Source organism: Neophocaena asiaeorientalis, unplaced genomic scaffold (assembly GCF_003031525.2).
Source record: "Neophocaena asiaeorientalis asiaeorientalis breed wild unplaced genomic scaffold, Neophocaena_asiaeorientalis_V1.1 scaffold275, whole genome shotgun sequence".
Classification (NCBI taxonomy): domain Eukaryota; kingdom Metazoa; phylum Chordata; class Mammalia; order Artiodactyla; family Phocoenidae; genus Neophocaena; species Neophocaena asiaeorientalis.
This window is the reverse complement of record NW_020173679.1, coordinates 8,239,735-8,261,429: the sequence shown is the minus strand read 5'-3', so window position 1 is coordinate 8,261,429 and position 21,695 is coordinate 8,239,735. Positions and strand designations below refer to the sequence as shown.

At 42.5% G+C, this 21,695-nt stretch overlaps 1 protein-coding gene across 3 annotated transcripts in view; it reads left to right on the top strand.

Moving 5' to 3' along the window:
- Positions 1-21,695, top strand: part of UBE4B (ubiquitination factor E4B) — a 111,737-nt gene that overhangs the window by 62,386 nt on the left and 27,656 nt on the right. For all 3 annotated transcript variants that reach the window (XM_024749762.1, XM_024749761.1, XM_024749760.1), the window contains 8 exons: positions 1,441-1,497; positions 2,066-2,182; positions 2,277-2,375; positions 2,749-2,862; positions 4,704-4,902; positions 8,880-9,018; positions 17,126-17,225; positions 18,481-18,608. In XM_024749762.1, the coding sequence (XP_024605530.1) occupies positions 1,441-1,497; positions 2,066-2,182; positions 2,277-2,375; positions 2,749-2,862; positions 4,704-4,902; positions 8,880-9,018; positions 17,126-17,225; positions 18,481-18,608 (953 nt within the window). The remainder of the gene's footprint in view (positions 1-1,440; positions 1,498-2,065; positions 2,183-2,276; positions 2,376-2,748; positions 2,863-4,703; positions 4,903-8,879; positions 9,019-17,125; positions 17,226-18,480; positions 18,609-21,695) is intronic.

Here is a 21,695-nt window from a genome sequence, read left to right as displayed (position 1 = left end):
TTTTTTTTTTTGAAGTCTTAGTTTTAAAAACAATTTTGAATGAATTTATGTCAGGGTTCTTCCTAGTGCACGTTATTCCCATTCCTAATGAAGTTCTATTAATCCTTATGCATTGTTCTGTCTTTGGCACATAAAAAGAAGTGGAAAAATCTGATTATTTGAGTTCAGTGATGAAATCTCTTAGTGTACATTAATTGTCACTGTATTATATAAATATTCCCTCCTGGAATTGTCGGCTTTTCTCTTGTGGATTGAATTAGCTTGATGGTTCAGTAAGGAGCTTTTAGTGTCAGATACCAACAAAGTGTTCTTCCGGGTCAAAAGACAAAGGCCTCCGTTACGATAGACAGTAGTTTTATTTTGTACCATTATTGATGCTTGTGCAGCAAAGGGAGTGCACTGAGAGAAAGGGCAGTAATTTAAGGCCGGAAGCGGAAGACCGTTGGAGCTAGAATCAGAAGGAAGCATGATTATCCTCTAGGTCAGTGGATCCCAACTTTGCCATACCTTGGAATCACCTGGGGATCTGTAGAAAGTACCTCTGCCTGGCTCTCCAAAGCTGTGACTTAATTCGTTGAGGATGTGGTGAGGGCGTGGCCTGGCATGGGGCTTGCAGAGGCTGCCCAGGTGATCCTAATATGCAGCTGAGTTTGGGAGCCCTGGTGCTGAGCAGGGAGAATGTTTCCTTCTCAGTGGCTCTCTGAGCCTCAGCGGCTTCTCAGATGTGTCAGTGCCTAAATGCATGGACTCAAAAGCTTCCAGCAGCTGTTTTAGCAACTCCCATAGCAACATCCAAATCACAGAGGAAATTAAATTCACCGTTAAAATAGTGTTTGACTGTATTACCGTGGCCATGGTAAACGCTTTTTATGTGCCTAAGAACTATATTTCCTGATCGTCTTAACTCGAGAACGATTGGAGCGCCAAAGGAAAACTTTGAGGTTCTCAAAAAACCAGGGATCTTGAAACCAAGGAATACTTTTAAATATATTTTGAATTTGGTCGCTTATTAAATTTTAATTATTTGTAGTCCTGTTTAATACTGGCAAGACTAGCCATCTAAAGTTTATGAAGCATATCTTTCTGGTATAGAAAGATGTTAAATGAAAAAATCATTTATTGTAAGAATACACTCATTTACCTCTGTGTGTATACGTACAAAAATATGTCTAGGAAGCTCTTGGCCAAAATATCAATAGAGGTTAATGAGGGTGAAGTTTATGAGCGACTTTTAGTTTCACTTTATATTTCTGTTTTATCGGAAGTTTTTTGCAACGCACATGTACTAGTTCATTCATCAGAAAAGCAGTGAAGCTGTTTGTGCTTTGTTGGGAATGCATACGTATTTATAGCAGCATTAAAGCTATGTCTTGGTGTCACCCATGGTGGTCAGTTTAGGATGAAATACATTTAAATGACCCTTTCTGATCTTGTTTCTAGGCTTTAGGTGAGCTCTGTGAAACCAAGTTTGGAAAGACACACCCTGTGTGCAATTTGGTAAGTGCCACCCTAATGGACTTGCACATTTTCAGTGAACATGTAACACAGAAGATATTCCTTAAGTAACAGTATCTGAAAAATGTCTCTTGGAGGACGTTGAGATGCAGATGTGAGTAATACATGTGCGTGGCTCTCAACTGTTACATTGTTGTCACCTACATTATTTCCGGGAATGCCATTATTCACTTCTCTTTTGTGATTTTCGGGAGATAAGTATTGTACAGCTAGTACAACAGGTCCCATTGGAAACGTTTCCTTGAGTCCTTTGGTGGTATAGGAGTAGTTCATTTGCACGATATCAAATATTACCATGAAACATAGAAATTAAAAGTATATCTTGTAAAAATGTAGCGGACCTGGAGGGCTTTCCTTCATCTGAAATGAGAAAAAGTGGACAGGCATCCTGACATATTTGTGACCTTGTGTTTTTGGATGTTAAGTGTCAGCCATTTTGCTGGTGGCTAAGAGCCAGCTGAACAGGTCACCTGCCAAGAATTCTTTTTGTCTCATTTTTACATGACTTGCTGATTTAGCAGCTTGACTTGCCTCTTCTGTTTTTTCCTAGGTTGCTTCTTTGCCTTTGTGGTTGCCGAAATCATTAAGCCCTGGCTCTGGGCGGGAGCTGCAGAGACTCTCGTACTTGGGGGCTTTCTTTAGCTTCTCAGTCTTTGCAGAAGATGATGTAAGTACAGTGGCCCTTTGCACTTTGCTGCTCTTATGTTCAGATTCTTCCCCAAATGTATATTATACATTGAATTTTTGCTTTCTCTTTCCAGGCAAAAGTGGTTGAAAAATATTTCTCAGGGCCTGCCATTACCCTGGAAAACACTCGTGTGGTGAGCCAGTCACTGCAGCATTACTTGGAGCTGGGAAGGGTAGGTGCTGAGAAAATGAATCCAAAGGATGAATGTGTTTTCAGTTCTGAAAGTTAAAAGCAGCACAATTATAGGCTCATTATAGTGTGATTGAGGTAATTGGGCCCCTGTCCTGGAAAGGAAATAGCAAAGACTATTTTATTAAAACTATAACTACTCCCCTCTTCCACTGCACATTCTGCTTTCATGCTGATCATCTTGATACAGTTGAATACGGACCTCTTTTCTATCCTTGTAGTCAGGTTCTTCTAAAATGAGTGGACGTGGGAGAGGAGAAAAAGTGGGAAGGAGTTTAGCTTTTCGTAAAGTCAAAAAGGAATAATTTCTTAAACAAAGTTTTAAATTTTTTCTTCCCTTATAAAATAAATTTCAGCAAGAGCTTTTCAAGATTCTGCATAGTATTTTGTTAAACGGAGAAACCCGGGAGGCTGCTCTTGGTTACATGGCAGCTGTCGTCAATGCCAATATGAAGAAAGCACAGATGCAGGTAGGATTCCTGAAGACTGCTTTTACTTATTCATTAATTCATTCATGTAAGTCATATTTATTCAGAACCTACCAGACATTGTGCTAGGAAATGGAGATACAGTGTTGAACAAGATAGACAAGCTTCCTGCCTTTGTGGCGCTTATGTTCTATAGGGTAGATGAGTAGACATGTAAATGTTTAATTCTAGAATCGATGAAGCCAGTGAAGCAAGGTAGAGGACTTGAAAGTAACCATGGAGGCACCAGAAGGAAGGCATGGGAGTGTCCAAGGAGGAGACATTTGATCAGAGGCCTGACTGATAAGAAAGAGCCAGCCGTCACAAGGCTGAGAAAAGAACTTTCTAGATACGTGTGAAACACGAAGGTGGGAGTGAACCAGCTTTGGAACGAGCCCCACGTGCAGGCTTTCGTGGCTGGAGGATAGTGAACAGGAAGGAAACCGGCGGGTCATGGGCTGGAGGGGTGGGCAGAGGCTCCATCAGGTTGAGCTGATGTTTTAAGAAGTGTCATGAGGAGCCACTGGAGGGTTTTCGGGAAGGAAATCACCAAGTCTGCTGTGTGGAGGATGGGCTAATGGGAGGAGGGGATACAGGAGCCAACCCAAGGAGACCAGGTACAAGGTGCGGTGTTCCTGATGAGGGAGGCTGGTGGCTGGGACCACTTTACTGGCATGGAAAAGTTAAAAGGGCATCCTTACTATATTATTATTATTAAAAATAATAAATTTATTTATTTTTGGCTGCATTGGGTCTTTGTTGCTGCACGTGGGCTTTTCTCTAGTTGCGGTGAGCGGGCGCTGCTCTTTGTTGCGGTGCGCGGGCTTCTCATTGCAGTGGCTTCTCTTGTTGCGGAGCACGGCCTCCAGGCGTGCGGGCTCAGTAGTTGTGACACAGGCTTAGTTACTCCACGGCATGTGGGATCTTCCCGGACCAGGACTCAAACCCGTGTCCCCTGCATTGGCACGCGGATTCTCAACGACTGCGCCACCAGGGAAGCTCCCTTGCTATATTATTAATGAGCAATGTGACATTTCTACTCAGAAGAAAGAGCAGAGAGAAGAGCATGGACGTGATATTAGACTGCCTGGATTTCCAACTGGGGTTCCACTGTTTGCCGGCAGTAGGACGCAGACAGTTGCTTCTCTGTGCCTCCATTTCCTTGTTGCCAAGTGGGGATAATAATAGTACCTGACTTGTGGACTTAGTGTATATAAAGCTGTTAAATCATGCCCAGTACGTGGTGAGCACTCCACCGATGTTAACTATCTTTATTAGAATTATGGTCTTTTTTTTTTTGACTGTGCCACACGCTTACAGGATCCCCAACCAGGGATTGAACCCAGACCCTGGGCAGTGAAAGCGCGGCGTCCCAACCACTGGACCTCCAGGGAATTCTCGGAATTGTTGTATTCTTAAAGCAGGATTATTCTATCTCTGTCAGCCAGAGAAGCTGTTAGTCAAGTGGTAACTGTGAAACGAGTTGTTCTGATGCTTTTGAGGGGAAATAAAGAAGAGAAAGGAAATAGCATTTATTGCATTGCTGCTTACTGATTTTGAGGATCTTAGGCAAATCACTTAAATTCTCTGAGCCTTAGTTTCCTCCTCTGTAAAATGTGAATAACAGCATCATTCAATTCTAGGGGCTATTGTGGAGATTCAGTGAGAGAAAACCCTTCACGTATGGTTAACACTCAACAAAGCGCACCTGCCAGTAGAGTGACGATGGTGGTGCTATAGGTGTCCCCTCGCTGACTTCAGGATGAAAGTTTGCTCTCCTTTCTGTACACTTGTGCCAAAATTTCTGTTCAGATCATGATTTTAAATGCTTTTCTCTTTCACAGACGGATGATAGGTTGGTATCTACGGACGGATTGATGCTGAATTTCCTTTGGGTGCTGCAGCAGCTAAGCACAAAGATCAAGTTAGAGACGGTCGACCCCACGTACATATTCCACCCGAGGTGTCGGATTACTCTTCCCAGCGATGAGACGAGAGTGAATGCAACGATGGAGGACGTGAATGACTGGCTGACTGAACTTTGTGAGTGACCTGTTCATTGTTAGGTCGTTAAAAGCTGCCCTTCTTTTATTATTTTTTTTTGGTTGCCCCACGTGGCACGTGGGACTTAGTTCCCAGACCAGTGATCGAACCCACGCCCTCTGCATCGGAAGCATGGAGTTGCAACCACCGGACCACCGGGGAAGCAGTTCTTCTACTTTCTTTTAATTACAAAAAGTAGAGTAGATACGCATTCTAACAGAAGGACCCATTTGGACTCAGCATCATCCCACAGTGTGAATCTGACAGCAGCTACAGCGTCCCTGTCTGTCATCTCCCAGCGTCCCACCCCCATCCCTGGGGCTCCCTCTTGCCCTTGTTCCTGTTCTCCGTCATCAGTGCCAGTTTTCATTGACTCCTCTCCCCCTAAAGCTGCTACATCAGACTGTTATGGGATTATCAGGAGGAGAACTTTAATAAACATCTTAATAGCAACGCTACTGTCTTACTCGTTAAATATAAGGAGACTGAGGCTCCAGAAGGTGCCCAGCTCACCTAGCCTGTCAATCAGCGAGTTGCACCTGCGGCTCAGGTGTGCTGAGCCGAGCCCAGGGCTCTGTCTGCTCCACCACACTCCCTGATCTGGGTCCGTCCTTCCCGGTGTTCAGTTCGGTTCCATTTTTTCTTACTTGGCAGTAGTGAGGGAAGCAACCTAATTCTTTAGGGAATTTCTGTTCCTCTCAGGCGACCTGATTTCTGATAAGCCAGGCAAACTCCAGAATTAGGATCTGGGCTCCTGGGGCCAGGCCAGCCAGGGTTGGGGGTAGTTAGAGGGTTTGTGGAGAAGGTCAAGGGGGTCCCCTACAGAACAGGCTGCCCAGAGGACGGCTGGAGCTAAGGAAGACGCTTTCTGAGGAAGGCCCCTTCCAGAGGGAGGGCCTGTGGGAGAGAGGAAGAAGAGAGCCTACCCTGCTTGACCACAGCTGCTTTCCCGGCTAAATGCAATCGTGACAGAGAGGTCCAGAGGAGCAGAGGGAGAGAATGCAAAGGAGTATAGATGGAGAAGGCAGAAGAGAAGGAAAGACACAGGCAAAGGGAAGCTTGTGACGAATAAAATGTATCTGAGAGACCGGTGATCAGGAAAACAGAAAAGTAGAAATCCAAGAGAAATGGGTACATATTTTATGTTGCAAAATTCTGGGTTTGAAAGTGATTCCTGAGTGAAGGAAAATAATGACTTTCTGGGCTTCCCTGGTGGCACAGTGGTTGAGAGTCCACCTGCCGATGCAGGGGGCACGGGTTCGTACCCCGGTCCAGGAACATCCCATATGCTGCGGAGCGGCTGGGCCCGTGAGCCATGGCCGCTGAGCCTGCGTGTCCGGAGCCTGTGCTCCACAATGGGAGAGGCCACAACAGTGAAGAGGCCTGCGTACCGCAAAAAAAAAAGACTTTTCTGCTTTTCCATTTCTTTGTTTTGTTACAATCCCTAAGAATCTGTCAGTACTGGGAATGCTCTTCATTCACCCAAGTGAGCCACATCCAGCTTATGTGGAGGGGTGGTTCTCAGCTGCCCCAGGTGAGAAGTTAGAGTTTACAGAGTCTAGGAAAAAGAGAAAAATTTATTTTGTTTGGATGCTAATGACCCCTCACAAATTGTTACTACCTCTCTAGAAATACATTTATGAGCTAGAGATATGCAATAAAGATGAATACAATAAAAAAAAAAGTTCTTTTTTGGATTAGCCAACATCAAATAGATACGTAGAACAAATGGGACGAAATGTGCTGTTCTGGGTTTAAATATATATGTGTATACAATAGAAATGATAACAATGACTTAGTTATTATGTAGATTTTATATATGCCAGTTAAAATTCTCATGAAATCTCTCATAGATCTTGATGAATTGATGGAATAAAAATACGAATATTTTGAAGGTGTTACGATTATGGATCTTTTTCTCTATATTATAAAGCATGTTATTAAAGCAACTATACTTCAATTTAAAAAATTTTAAGGGGTTTCCCTGGTGGCGCAGTGGTTGAGAATCTGCCTGCTAATGCAGGGGACACGGGTTCGAGCCCTGGTCTGGGAAGATCCCAGATGCCGCGGAGCGGCTAGGCCCGTGAGCCACAACTACTGAGCCTGCGTGCCTGGAGCCTGTGCTCTGCAACAAGAGAGGCCGCGATAGTGAGAGGCCCGCGCACCGCGATGACGAGTGGCCCCCGCTTGCCACAACTAGAGAAAGCCCTCGCACAGAAACGAAGACCCAACACAGCAAAAATAAATAATTAATAAACTCCTAAAAAAAATTTTTTTTAAACATGTTACTTAATGACAAACATAAAAACCATATGACATTTAGTTTTAAACATTATAAAATTATTCATGGAGTAATGTAGAGATTCCATCCTTCCCTGGCACGAAAAAGCCGAACAGAGGATTTGACCCAACCATAAAAGAGAGAGAAATTTTTAATGATTTAAGAAATGGAAAATATCATCAGAGATAATATATATATATCTTAATATATAAACATACTTTTTATAGAGGGAGAGAAAATGAATATGTAAAATCAAAGAATGGGAGAAAATATGTGTCACATAATTGATAAAATCATATTCAAAATGCAGAACTGTTATAAATGTGTAAAACCAAAACTAAATTCTCCCAAGAAACAGTTATCTTTTGTTTGGGGGGAAAAAATATAAGCAGTATATGTCAAATAAAATATACTTGTAGGGAAAAATATACATATTTGTAGGAATTAGATACAAATTGAAAGAAATTCAAGTTAACGTTCTATAACTATAAATTATTCAAAAACAGAGTGATAAGATAGAATATAAGTTTGTAAATAAATAGATGGTATTTTATCAATTAATTTAGTCTCTCTAAAGTGAGTTCTGGTGATTCATAACAAAAATCTGTAATACTGTCTTTCTCAGTAATTCCACTTCCCAGAATATACTCCCAAAGCTGGCAACGGAGAGGGGATGAGAGAGTAACTTGTTATACATAGATCCTCCCAGCACTGTTTCTAACAGAGAAAAATTAGAAACAACAAATATGTCCAACAGTAGGGAAATGGCTGTGGAATCTGTAGCTTATTTACATAATCTAATACCGTTTTGAGGTTTAACAATGATGTTTGAATAGTAGAAATGATTCTATAAAATACACCAGGGAGACACATCACCGAAGATTGTTGGTGTACATTTGTATAAACATTTAATTAGATGGGGCAGAGTACCTGATCATAAATGGAGCTCAGAGGAATTCTGTTTTTCTTATAACATTACCTAAGCCTAATTTTTTTAAAATAAATTTATTTATTTATTTTGGCTGCTTTGGGTCTTCGCTGTTGCGCATGGGCTTTCTCTAGTTGCGGCGAGTGGGGGCTACTCTTCGTTGCAGTGCGCGGGCTTCTCACTGCAGTGGCTTCTCTTGTTGCAGAGCATGGGCTCTAGGCGCGCAGGCTTCAGTACTTGTGGCACGTGGGCTCAGTAGTTGTGGCTTGCGGTGTCTAGAGCACAGGCTCAGTAGTTGTGGAACACGAGCTTAGTTGCTCCTCAGCATGTGGGATCTTCCTGGACCAGGGATCAAACCCGTGTCCCCTGCCTTGGCAGGTGGATTCTTAACCACTGTACCACCAGGGAAGTCCCATTAATTCTAATTTTTTTAAAAGTGTCCTTGGGGGCTTCCCTAGTGGCACAGTGGTTGAGAGTCCGCCTGCCGATGCAGGGGACACGGGTTCGTGCCCCGGTCCAGGAAGATCCCACATGCCGTGGAGTGGCTGGGCCCGTGAGCCATGGCCAATGAGCCTGCGCGTCCAGAGCCTGTGCTCCGCAACGGGAGAGGCCACAACAGTGAGAGGCCCGAGTACCACAAAAAAAAAAAAATAAAGTGTCCTTAAACTTCTTGAAAATACAAGTGTAATTTTGTCTTCTTAATTGTGCTTTTCCTCTGATATAGTCATGTGATAGATTTTATTTCGGGGATTTTGTTCTTTTTCCTAGATGGAGATCAATCTCCGTTTTCTGAGCCGAAATTCCCTACGGAATGCTTCTTTCTTACCCTGCACGCCCACCATCTCTCAATTCTGCCGGGTTGCCGACGCTACATCCGCAGACTCCGGGCCATACGGGAGCTCAACAGGTATGTGCATGATGCCGTGTCCTGAGGTTGCCTGAGTCACCACTTGTTCTCACAAGCAGGCAGTTCCCTTGTGACCAGTAGATTTGAATGTGAGGGGTACATAGGGTACAGTATACCATCTGCCTCTGCTACTACATCCATGTTCCTTGATTGGCCAGAGTTCTTTACATGGTGAAGTGACCCAAACTTTGATTTCTAGAGTTCTCAACCCTTGGTATATGGTTGAGACTTCCATTAACTTTTTCCACTGGGCACCATATTATCAGGAGGCACTTTAAAGGATTTCTTGGGTTCCAGACATACCCCTCTTTCTTTGGACTGTGAAACAGTAACTCTGGTTTCCCTTAATAAACAAGGTCATTTACTCCCACTAACATGTAATTCACTTTTTTTGCACATTGTCCTGTGGCATAAGAAGTCTAAAAGGGCCAGATAGTAGCCTCAGTTTCCTATTCATTAGTACCATTGTTGTTTTTCTTAATCTAAGCATTTCTCCCCATGTACCAGCACCTGCAAACAAAGGTCACAGGAATAGGAGGCAAACATTTTTTGAACAGGTCATCTGGAATAATAATGGAGTAGCCACTTAACACCATTTGGTCCGGGAGTGGTGTAGTCCGAGTATGATAGAAAATGTGTCATATCTATATCTACCTTGAATTAAAATAGAATCAATCACTTAATAATTCTAATAACTGCCTGGTAGATTTCTTAATGTTTTTTTTCTACATGTAATCATGTTGTCTGTAAATGATGGCAGTTTTCTTTCTTTGTCATAATTTTCTTTTTTATTTTTATTATTTTTCTAATTTTAATTATGCTTTATTATTTGACCTACATGCTATTTATGATTGTATTGATTAATTTTAAATTCTTTTCCTTTTTTTTTTTTTTAAACCCCACATTTGTTTATTTATTTATTTCTTTGGCTGTGTTGGGTCTTCGTTTCTGTGCGAGGGCTTTCTCTAGTTGTGGCAAGCAGGGGCCACTCTTCGTCGCAGTGCAAGGGCCTCTCACTATCACGGCCTCTCTTGTTGCGGAGCACAGGCTCCAGACGCGCAGGCTCAGTAGCTGTGGCTCACGGGCCCATTTGCTCCACGGCATGTGGGATCTTCCCAGACCAGGGCTCGAACCCGTGTCCCCTGCATTAGCAGGCAGATTCTCAACCACTGCGCCACCAGGGAAGCCCTCATAATTTTCTTTTTCATGCCTTACTGCCCTGGCTACAATTTCTACTACAGTCTTGAGTAGAAGTATTGATAACTTTATTAAAATTTCTTTCTTTTTCCAGTTAACGGGAGGAAGTTTTTTAGACATCCTCTATTATCAGATTAAGGAAATTCCCTTTTAGGTGATTATTTTCTACAGGTTTTTTGTTCTCAACAGGAGTTGAATTTTATTAAAATCTTTTTCCATCTCTGTTGAGGAGATCAGATTTTTCCCCCTTTATTAATATGGTTGAATTACATCAGCTGGCTTTCTGATATCATACCAATCTTACATTCTTTTATTATTATTATTATTATTTTATTTATTTTATTCTTGACTGTGTTGGGTCTTAGTTGTGGCACGTGGGATCTTTGTTGAGGCATGCAGGATCTTTTGTTGCAGTTCCTGGGCTTCCCTCTAGTTGTGGCGTGTAGGTTTTCTCTCTGTAGTTGTGGCGCGCAGGCTCCAGAGTGTGTGAGGTCTCTAGTTCAGGCATGCAGGCTCAGTAGTTGTGGCACGCAGGCTTAGTTGCCCCATGGCATGTGGGATCTTAGTTCCCTGACCAAGGATCGAACCCGCGTCCCCTGCATTGGAGGGTGGATTCTTTACCACTGGACCACCAGGGAAGTTCCCTTATATTCTTGAAATAAACTCAACTCCATATTATTGCTTTTAAATCTCAGTGGATATTCAATTTGCTAATATTCTGTTTAGGAGTTTTGAGTCTATATTCAAAAGAAAGACTGACCTATGATTTTCATTTCTTGTTAAGTCCTTCTCAAATTTTGTTATCAACATTATTCTTGCCACATAGAATCAGTTGTGAAGTGTTCCCTCTTTTTATATTTTTTGAGGAGTTTATTGTGTAAGAATTATTTTATTTCTTCCTTAAATGTTTGGAAACATTGATGAAGTTGTCTGGGCTTAGAGTTTTCTATGTGGGAAGTTTTTTAAATTATGTATTTTATTGTTAATAGATATAGGCCTGTTTAGATTTTCATTTCATCTTGTGCCAGTTTTCCTGTGGTATGTAAAGTTTCAAAACTTTTCGGTATAAAGTTGTTGATAGTATCCTCTTTTTATCACTTTTGTGTCTGTAGGGCCTTTGTTATTTCCTTTCAGTTTAATACACACAGGCTCAGTAGTTGTGGCTCACGGGCCCAGTCGCTCCGTGGCATGTGGGATCTTCCCAGACCAGGGCTCGAACACGTGTCCCCTGCATTGGCAGGCAGATTCTCAACCACTGCGCCACCAGGGAAGCCCTGAGGTTGATATTTAAATCATTCATTTTCAGCTCTTTCTTATATATGCATTTAAGGCTGTTTAGTTTCCCTCTAAGTATGGCTTTAGCTGCATCCCTCATTTTTAATAGGTCATCTTTTTTACTGAGGTATAATAGACATATAACATTATGTTGGTTTCAGGTGTACAACATAATGATTTGATGTTTGCATATATTGCAAAATGGTCACCACACTAAGTCTAGTTAACATCTGTCACCGTACATAGTAACATATTTTTTTCTTGTGATGAGAACTTTTAAGTTCTCTCTCAGCAACTTTCAAATACACAGTACAGTATTATTAACTATAGTCACCATGTTGTATATTACATCCCCATGACTTACTTATTTTATAACTGGTAGTTTGTGTACCTTTTGACTCCCTTGACCTATTTTGTCCACCCCACTCCCCCACCTCTGGCAGCCACCAGTCGTCTTCTCTGTGTCTTTGAACTTGGTATTTTGGGGTTTTGTTTGTTTTTTTAGGATTCCATACATAAGTGAAATTATATGGTATTTTTCGCTGTCCGACTTATTTCACTTAGCATAATGCCTTCAAGGTCCATCCATGTTGTTACCAGTGGCAAAATTTCATTCTTTTTTACGACCGAATAATATTCCTCTGTGTGTGCGTGAGACATTTCTTTTTCCATTCATCTGTTGGTGGACACTTAGATTGTTTCTCTATCTTGGCTATTGTAAATAATGTTGCAATGAACATGGGGGTGCATATATCTTTTCATTTTTGTTTTCGTGGGCTAAATACCCAGAAGTGGAATTGCTGGATCATACGGTAGTTCTAATTTTAATTTTTTGCGGAACATCCATACTGTTTTCCATAGTGGTTGTACCAGTTTACATTCCCACCAACAGTGCACAGGGGTTCCCTTTTCTCTGCATTCTTACCAACACTTATTTCTTATCTTTTTGATAGTGGTCATTCTAACAGGGGTGAGGTGATATCTCATTGTGGTTTTGATTTGCATTTCCTTGATAGTTAGTGATCTTGAGCACCTTTTGGTATGTCGTATTTTATTGTTCAGTTCAAAATATATCCTAATTTTTATTATTTCTTACTTGACTTGTGAATTATATAAAGATGGGGTGCTTAAAATTCCAGATTCTTGGGGGGATTTGTTCATTTATCCTTTGTTACTGATTTCTAGCTAAATTCCATTGTCAGAAGACATATTCTGATTTGTGTTCTTTGAACTTTATTGAGATTTGCTTTGTAGCTAACTTTTAAATTAATAAATGTTCCATAGCGGAAATGAGTGCACAGGAATTCCCTGGCAGTCCAGTGGTTAGGACTCTGCACTCTCACTGCTGAGGACCTCGGTTCAATCCCTGGTCAGGGAGCTAAAATCCCATGCGCCACGCAGCCAAAAAAAAAAAAGAAGAAAAGAAAAGAATCCGCTTTCTATATTGCTTTTTGCAGTATTTCACATATATTGTTCAAGTTTGTTTATCCTTTGTTCAAATTTTCCTTATGTCTGCTGATTTTATCAGCTTATAATATCAGTTATTGAGAGGCTTATAAAAATTTCCAACTCTGATTTGTCTGTTCCTTCATCCTGGAATGGATGCTGTCCTGTGGTGCCATCATTCCCACTGACTTCGGAGGATACATTTCAATGGCACCATCTGCCATCTTCACTCCCAACCTGCAGTGAGGGTTGGTGCCTTTCAGAGATGTTGGTGTTTCCCTCACCTGTGTATTTTTCAGTGCTGTGATACAAGAAGTATCTTCCAGGGCTTCCCTGGTGGTGCAGTGGTTAAGAATCTGCCCGCCAATGCAGGGGACATGGGTTCAAGCCCTGATCCAGGAAGATCCCACATGCTGCGGAGCAGCTAAGCCTGTAGTCCGTGGCAACTAAGCCCGTGTGCCACAACTACTGATCCTGCACTCTACAGCCTCCGAGCCACAACTACTTAGCCCGCACACCTAGAGCCCGTGCTCCACAACAAGAGAAGCCACTGCAATGAGAAGCCCGTGCACCACGACAAAGAGTAGCCCCCGCTCGCCGCAACTAGAGAAAGCCCGCGCACAGCAGTGAAGACCCAACGCAGCCAAAAATAAATAAATTTTTTAAATTAAAAAATTAAATAAATAAAAATACATCTGGCTGAAGTCAGATTAAGAAAATAAAAGAAGTATCTTCCAGGACACAGTTGGGGGTATGTGTATGTTTTGAGAGGGTGGTTTTCTGAGCTAGTCATATGTGGTAAATCTATATTAATATTCCAAGCTTCTTATATTTTGGATTCCTTCCTCTGAATTTATATCAAGGAATTCCTAACAACTCAACTTCAATTCTAGGTTTTAGTCAACCAGGTGGGCACACAGTTAGAGCCCCTCCCAGATACTCAGGATAAGGTTGAATCCAGAGACTCTGGTCGTATTCATGTCAATGAATTTATCCCCACTTAGGAGTGTGTTAGCATGTTCCTCTCTTGGTGATCAAGCATCTTCAGAATCTGTTCCACACATACTGCCCCATTTGTTCACTACATACGTAGTAGGTAGAATAGTGGTGCGGCAAAGATGTTCATGTCCTAGTGCCCAGAACTTGTGAATGTGTTACCTTACATGGTAAAAGAGACTTTGCAGATGTGATTAATTGTAGGATCTTGAGATGGAGAGGTTTTCCTAGATTATCTGGGTGGACCCAGTGTATCACAAGGGTCCTTTTAAGAGGGAGGCAAGGTCAGAGTGAGAAAGGAAATGTGATGACAGAAGCAGACATCAGAGTGATGTGGGTCCACAAGCCAAGGAATGCAGGCTCCCTCTAGAAGCTGGAAAGGGCAAGGAAACACTCTCCCTAGAGCCTCCAGAAGGAATGCATCCCCTGCTGACCCATTTTAGATTCCTGACCTCTGGAACTCTAAGACTATAATTGTGTTGCCGCAAGCCAGTAAGTTTGTGATGATTTGTTACAGCAGCAATAGGAAGCTAATATAACATATTAGCAAATCTTGGTCTTTCTTTTTTCTTCAAATATGTGCTTTTCCTGCATGTGGCTTTGTAATTGGCCCATAAGGACAGTGATTGATCTCACTCCAGTTTCAGTTCTGGAAGCAATGAGGTATGATGGGTTGGGACCTAAGGGAAATTGGCATCATCCTGCAATTTGACCATCTGCGCTACAATCACTGCAGGAGCTGCTTCTGCTGTCAGATGAGGCTCAGGGGATTTAGGGATTTGGGTACTTTGGTTCTCCTGAACTCCTCCATTTGAATTCTTGGAGTCCCAGTCTTTGCTCTGACATTTAGATAAGAGATCCAGTGAGGTTATGGATTCAGTCTATGTTATAATTTGGTGCCTTATAGGACCAGACTCTGCTTCTTTATGGTCGCCTTAGAAACTCCCTGACTCATTGGTTTGTTCTTGAGGCGAGATTTTAAAATCTGGAGCCTGTCATTTTCTTCTGTGAGCTTTCCAGCATAGTTACAAGTAGCCACACCATCTCTTCACTCTAGGAGGTCACTGGTGATCATTTATGCAGCTGTTTTTCCACTGAGAACCTGGGCTACCAGTTTTATGCCCTCACATGCTAACTGAATCTTCACCGCTTTCTTTTTTTTTTTTTTAGTATTTATTTTTAATTATTTATTTTGGCTGCACCGGGTCTTAGTTGTGGCACACGGGATCTTAGTTGCGGCATGCGGGATCTAGTTCCACAACCACGGATCGAACCCAGGCCCCATGCATTGGGAGCGTGGAGTCTTACCCACTGGACCACTGGAAGTCCCCTTCACCACTTTCAAACCAGCCCAGTCGAAGAACTAATCCCAAAGGCCCATTTTTCTGAAGGGCCTGTTACCTGTAACCTCTTCTTGCCAATAAACATATAGGTCGTTATGTTAGTTTCCTTTTGCTACTGCAACAGATTACCATGACCTTCGTGAGTTAAAAAAACAAAAATTATTACCTTAGGGTTCTGGTGGTCGGAAGTCCTAAAATCAAGGCTGCATTCCTTCTGAGGCTCTAGGGAAGGATCTCTTTCTCTGCCTGTTCCAGCTGCTGGAGACCCCCTACATTCTTTGGTTCACGGCCCGCTTCCTCTCTTCAAAATCAGCACCATCGCATCTTCAGCTCTCCCTCCCTCTGATCTCTGCTTCACTTGTCACAACTCTTTCTCTTACTCTGACTCCCTCTTTCTCTTAGAAGGACCCTGAGATGACATTGGGCCCACCCAGACATATGGGCCCGTCTCAGACTCCATACCCTTAATCACATCTGCAAGTTTCCTTTTGCCATGTAAGGTAACATATTCACAGGTTCTGGGGATTAAGCTGTGACATCTTCCTATGGGGCGGTGGGGCGGAGCATTATTCTGTCTACCATTATTCATGTTCCAGTTGTAGACAGAGGAATCCACTTCATCTGAGATAAGCAGAAAGAGGATAATTAAGGCTACTATTTGGTTTATTGAATCACTGGCACGCCTGGAAAAGAGGACTCCCAGAGCTCTTCTTCGAACCTGGCCTGGCAGGAAGAAGCTGCTTCAGGGTTCAGCCTCTGCCAGTGCTTCAAGCAAAACCCGTCCACAGTGTGCTTCCAGAAGAACCATGTGGCTGTCACTTCACTATATGCACCTCTGCCTTCAGTGAGGGCTCACCTCTTGGTGGAAGCTAGGTCATGTGCAGAAATGCTGGCAGCAAGGGAATCAAGGAAATGTAGTTTTTGTTTTCGTTTAATTTATTTATTTAATTAATTTATCTTTGGCTGTGTTGGGTCTTCGTTGCTGCGCGCGGGCTTTCTCTAGTTGCGGCGAGCGGGGGCTGCTCTTCGTTCTCATGCACGGGCTTCTCATTGTGGTGGCTTCTCTTATTGCGGAGCACGGGCCTCTAGGTGCGTGGGCTTCAGTAGTTGTGGCACGCAGGCTCAGTAGTTATGGCTCGCGGGTTCTAGAGAGCAGGCTCAGCTGCTCCACGGCATGTGGGATCTTCCCGGACCAGGGCTCAAACCCGTGTCCCCTGCATTGGTAGGCGGATTCTTAACCACTGCACCACCAGGGAAGTCACTAGGAAATGTACTTTTAAAGAAGTTATTGCCCCCTAGTTTCCTACACAATGTTTTGATAGATAGAAAGGGTTGACATAGTGTTAAGTGAGCCAGTCTTTAAAATATGCAGCATATTACATGATCAGGGAAGGCTTTACCTGTCTGACAGGTGATATTTGAGGAGATACCTGAAGGGAGTGAAGGAGCAAGTCACAAAGGTAACCTCAGAGAAGAGCATTCCAAGCAGAAGGAAAAGTGCCCTTAGTAAAGTAGCCTTTTGTTTTGGGTAATTGAGTAGGCATAGTAACCTTGCATTTTCTCCCTCCCAGAAAAACAGGGAACGATGTATTTCCTTCCAAAAGTAATGATTACTGTATTTCATCAAATCTAAAATGCCATCCACTTTAAGACATCGTTATGTTGGGAACCAGTAAGAAAGAAAAATACTGCCAATTTAGCCATAACTTGCCACTGAGTTTGGTGATGCTGACATGGGGGGAGAGAGGGGACATGTGTCTGAGAGTCAGTGACATGGTGAAAATGAACACATAAGGTGGGTGATAGATCTCTGTGTCTTCTTTCATTTGACTGTTAGTCTTTACTTTCAGAACTGTGGAAGATTTGAAAAACAATGAAAGCCAATGGAAAGACTCCCCACTGGCAGCTAGACACCGTGAAATGCTGAAGCGCTGCAAAACTCAGCTTAAGGTTTGTATCATTAATTGGGATAATTATACACCAGCCTCATAATAGTAATTTTCCCACCAGAATATGAGCAGTTTAATGTCCTCAGTTTTTCTCATTATTCTCTTCCCCCCAAGATAAAAATGGTACATTTAAAAACTTGTGGATAGTTTCTATGTATATTTAAATCTCAGGACAGAAAATGCCTATGCCTATGCCAATGACAATATGAATTCTTAATGGATTTTAGCATCCTCAGTTGAACATCACCTCCCTTTCCTTGCCTTGTGCAAGATCCTCCCCATCTGCTAACCCTCACCCCCGCACCTCAAAACACACACAACTCCAGTTTGTCCAGACACGCATTTTCATGATGTTTGACAAAGTGGATTTGTGGTAGTGGAAAGATCTCTTTGCTTTGCCCCTCATTGTTCGTTTAATTGAAAATGATCCATCGTATAGAACCTAACTGCAGATGGGAAGATTTCTGCTTATGAGACATAGCTGGAAACAAATGCTAGCTAAGGTTGTACAAGGGAAGCACAGGCAGCAGATTTATGCATTTTTCATTTATGCATTTTTATGTTCCAATTACAAAGCTGAATGTTAGCTGCTCGTGTTTTTTGTTGATTCGTAGGATGATGTGTAGACATTTTACCTGACTTAGATTTCTGGTACAAGTTAAGATTCCAGTTTTATTTATCTACACAGTAGACCTCTTTGAGATGCCGAAAAAGCTGGGGGCTCTTTTCTGGGGTCTATAGACCCCCTAAGCACTCCAGAGATAGGTTTCAAGAAGCCTATAAACTGTTTATATGCAATGTGTGCTCACGTGTGTGTTTAAACTCACAGCGATACTCTGAGGCGGGTATTATACCACCCTTGGTGGACAAGCATTTTGCCCAAGAGCAGCTTTTCAGTGCTGACCCGGCATTGAGATGCGGATTTGTCTGGCTCTTCTCAGTAACCATCCCTGACTTCCGAAGGGCCTCCCCCATCAGGTTATTTGAATATGGCAGTGACAGCCTAACCTTTTTCAGCACTAACTGTGTGCTAGGTTCTGTGCCCAGTGATTCGCATGGCATGCCTTTTCTTTCTCTTAGAACAGAGAAAGAGAAAGCTCTAGAGACATGACCAGCATCTTACAGGCAGTTAGCAATGAAGCTCTTGAAGCTCTAGAGCCTAGGTTTCCCATCTCCTTGCCCATTCCCTGCCCAGTCACGCTGCAGGTACTTAGCCACCAACTAATCTATGGGTGGGGACATACCTGCTTCCGCAGAAACTGGTACGATGCAAGGCCTGTGCTGATGCTGGTTTACTTGACGAGAGCTTCCTGAGAAGATGTCTGAATTTTTACGGCCTTCTCATTCAGCTGCTGCTCCGCATCCTGGACCCTGCCTATCCCGAGTGAGTGTGCTCTGTCCTCTTCACACCGGCTGCACTCCCCAGGCTGTGTTGTCTTTATTGTTCTTCAAAGCCAATACCTAAGACAAGACCCTTACATTATTAAGAATTCATTTCCAGGTTGTACTTATTCGGCATGTGGGGTCTTCCCGGACTGGGGCACGAACCCGTGTCCCCTGCATCAGCAGGCAGACTCTCAACCACTGCACCACCAGGGAAGCCCAAAGGTAGTAGTATTAATAAATATTTTCGGGGACTTCCCTGGCGGTCCAGTGGTTAAGACTCCACACTCCCAATGCAGGGGCCGTGGGTTCGACCCCTGGTTGGGAAACTAAGATTCCCACGTGCCACATGGCGCGGCCTGGGGGAAAAAAAAAATAAGTAAGTAAATATTTTCCTTGGAATTAGTTACAGTAATAAGGGACTGTCAACACCTATTAAATTATTAATCTTGACATAGTGCTTTTTAAAAATTGGCTATAAAATCTTCAGGGTTTTTTCTTGTTGTTCTGGGGGGTTTTTTGTTTTTGCTTTTATTTATTTAGTTAGTTAATTTTGGCTGCATTGGGTCTTCGTTGCTGCACGCAGGCTTTCTCTAGTTGCCACAAGAGGGGGCTACTCTTCGTTGCGGTGCACGGGCTTCCCGTTGAAGTGGCTTCTCTTGTTGTGGAGCACGGGCTCTAGGCACGCGGGTTTCAGTAGTTGTGGCATGTGGGCTCAGTAGTTGTGGCTCACAGGCTCTAGAGCGCAGGCTCAGTAGTTGTGACACACGGACATAGTTGCTCTGTGGCATGTGGGATCGTCCCGGACCAGGGCTCGAACCCGTGTCCCCTTCATTGGCAGGCAGATTCTTATCCACTGCGCCACCAGGGAAGCCTCGCTTTTCTTTATTTTTTTTAATTGAAGTAGAGTTGATTTACAGTGTTGTGCCAGTCTCTGCTGTACAGCAAAGTGACTCAGTTACTCATATAGAGACATTCTTTTCTTTTTTAATATTCTTTTCCATTATGGTTTATCACAGGATAGTGAATATAGTTCCCTGTGTTTATACAGTAGGACCTAGTTGTTTATCCATCCTATATTTAATAGTTTACATCTGCTAATCCCATACTCCCAATCCTTCCCCCACCCCCCTCCCCCTTGGCAACCACAAGTCTGTTCTCTATGCCAGTGAGTCTGTTTCTGTTTTGTAGATGGGTTCATTTGTGCCATATTTTAGATTCCACATATGAGTGATACCATATGGTATTTGTCTTTCTCTTTCTGACTTCCTTCACTTAGCATGATAATCTCTAGTTGCATCCATGTTGCTGCAAATGGCATTATTTTGTTCTTTTTTATGGCTAAATAGTATTCCATTGTATATATATGTACCACATCTTCTTTATCCATTCATCTGTCAATGAACATTTAGGTTTTCTCCATGACTTGGCTATCGTGAATAATGCTGCTGTGAACATAGGGGTGCATGTATCTTTTTGAATTATAGTTTTGTCCAGGTATATGCCCAGGAGTGGGATTGCTGGATCATATGGTGATTCTATTTTTCGTTTTTTGAGGAATCTTCATACTGTTCTCCACAGTGGCTGCACCAACTTACATTCCCACCAACAGCGTAGGAGGGTTCCCTTTTCTTTACACCCTCTCCAGCATTTGTTATTTGTAGACTTTTTAATGATGGCCATTCTGACCTTTGTGAGGTGACACCCCATTGTAGTTTTGATTTGCATTTCTCTAATAATTAGCAATGATGAACATCTTTTCATGTGCCTACTGGCCATCTGTATGACTTCTTTGGAGAAGTGTCTATTAAGGTCTTCTGCCCATTTTTCAATTGTGTTGATTTTTTTTGTTGTTGAGTTATATGAGTTTGTATATTTTGGAGATTAAGCCCTTGTCTGTCACATCATTTGCAAATACTTTTCTCCCATTCCATAGGTTGTCTTTTCATTTGTTTTTTATGGTTTCCTTTGCTGTGCAAAAGCTTGTAAATTTGATTAGGTCCCATTTGTTTATTTTTGTTTTTATTTCTATTGCCTTGGGAGACTGACCTAAGAAAACATTGGTATGATTTATATCAGAGAATGCTTTGCCTATGCTCTCTTCTAGGATTTTATGGTGTCATGTCTTATGTTTAGGTCTTTAAGACATTTTGAGTTTATTTTTTTTCATGGAGTGAGGGAGTGTTCTAATTTCATTGATTTACATGCAGCTCTCCAACTTTCCCAGCACCACTTGCTGAAGAGACTGTTTCCCATTTTATATTCTTGGAAAATTGGCTATAAAATCTTTGATTGATAGAAAAGGAAATTGGAAGCTAAACGCTGGAGTTAACAGGATATTAGGTCCCCCTAGACACTGGGTCCAGGCAAATCCCTAGCGAATTCAGAGAATGAGCTGAGAACATTCTTGATCTCTTTATCATCACCTGGACAGCTCCTCCAGGCAGCCATTTTTGTTTTATTTGTTATTGTTTTATGGTTATTATGAAATCTCAGGATCACCAGTGTTGGTGAGGTTGGCCCAAGCCCCCTGCAGGAGTGGAAAATATTGGGTTGGCCAAAAGGTTCGTTCAGTTTTTTCCGTAAGATGGCTCTAGTAGCACTTAGTTGTCTTTAACTTCATTTGAAACAATTTTGTTAGGTTGTATGTGACAGCTGTCATATCAGCGTGCATTTAAAAAAAGACATCAGAATTGGTGAATTTTTGTGTAGCCATTTTCATATTGAAGTGGTTTGCGGAGTTTCGTGCTGGAGATTGCTCGCTGGATGACGCTCCCGGTCGGACAGACCAGTTGAAGTTGATAGCGTTTTGAAACAATTTTGTTAGGTTGTATGTGACAGCTGTCATATCAGCGTGCATTTAAAAAAAGACATCAGAATTGGTGAATTTTTGTGTAGCCATTTTCATATTGAAGTGGTTTGCGAAGTTTCGTGCTGGAGATTTCTCGCTGGATGACACTCCCGGTCGGACAGACCAGTTGAAGTTGATAGCAATCAAATCAAGACGTTAACTGAGGACAATCAGTGTTACACCACGTGGGAGAGAGCCGCATACTCAAAATATCCAAATCAAGCGTTGGAAATCATT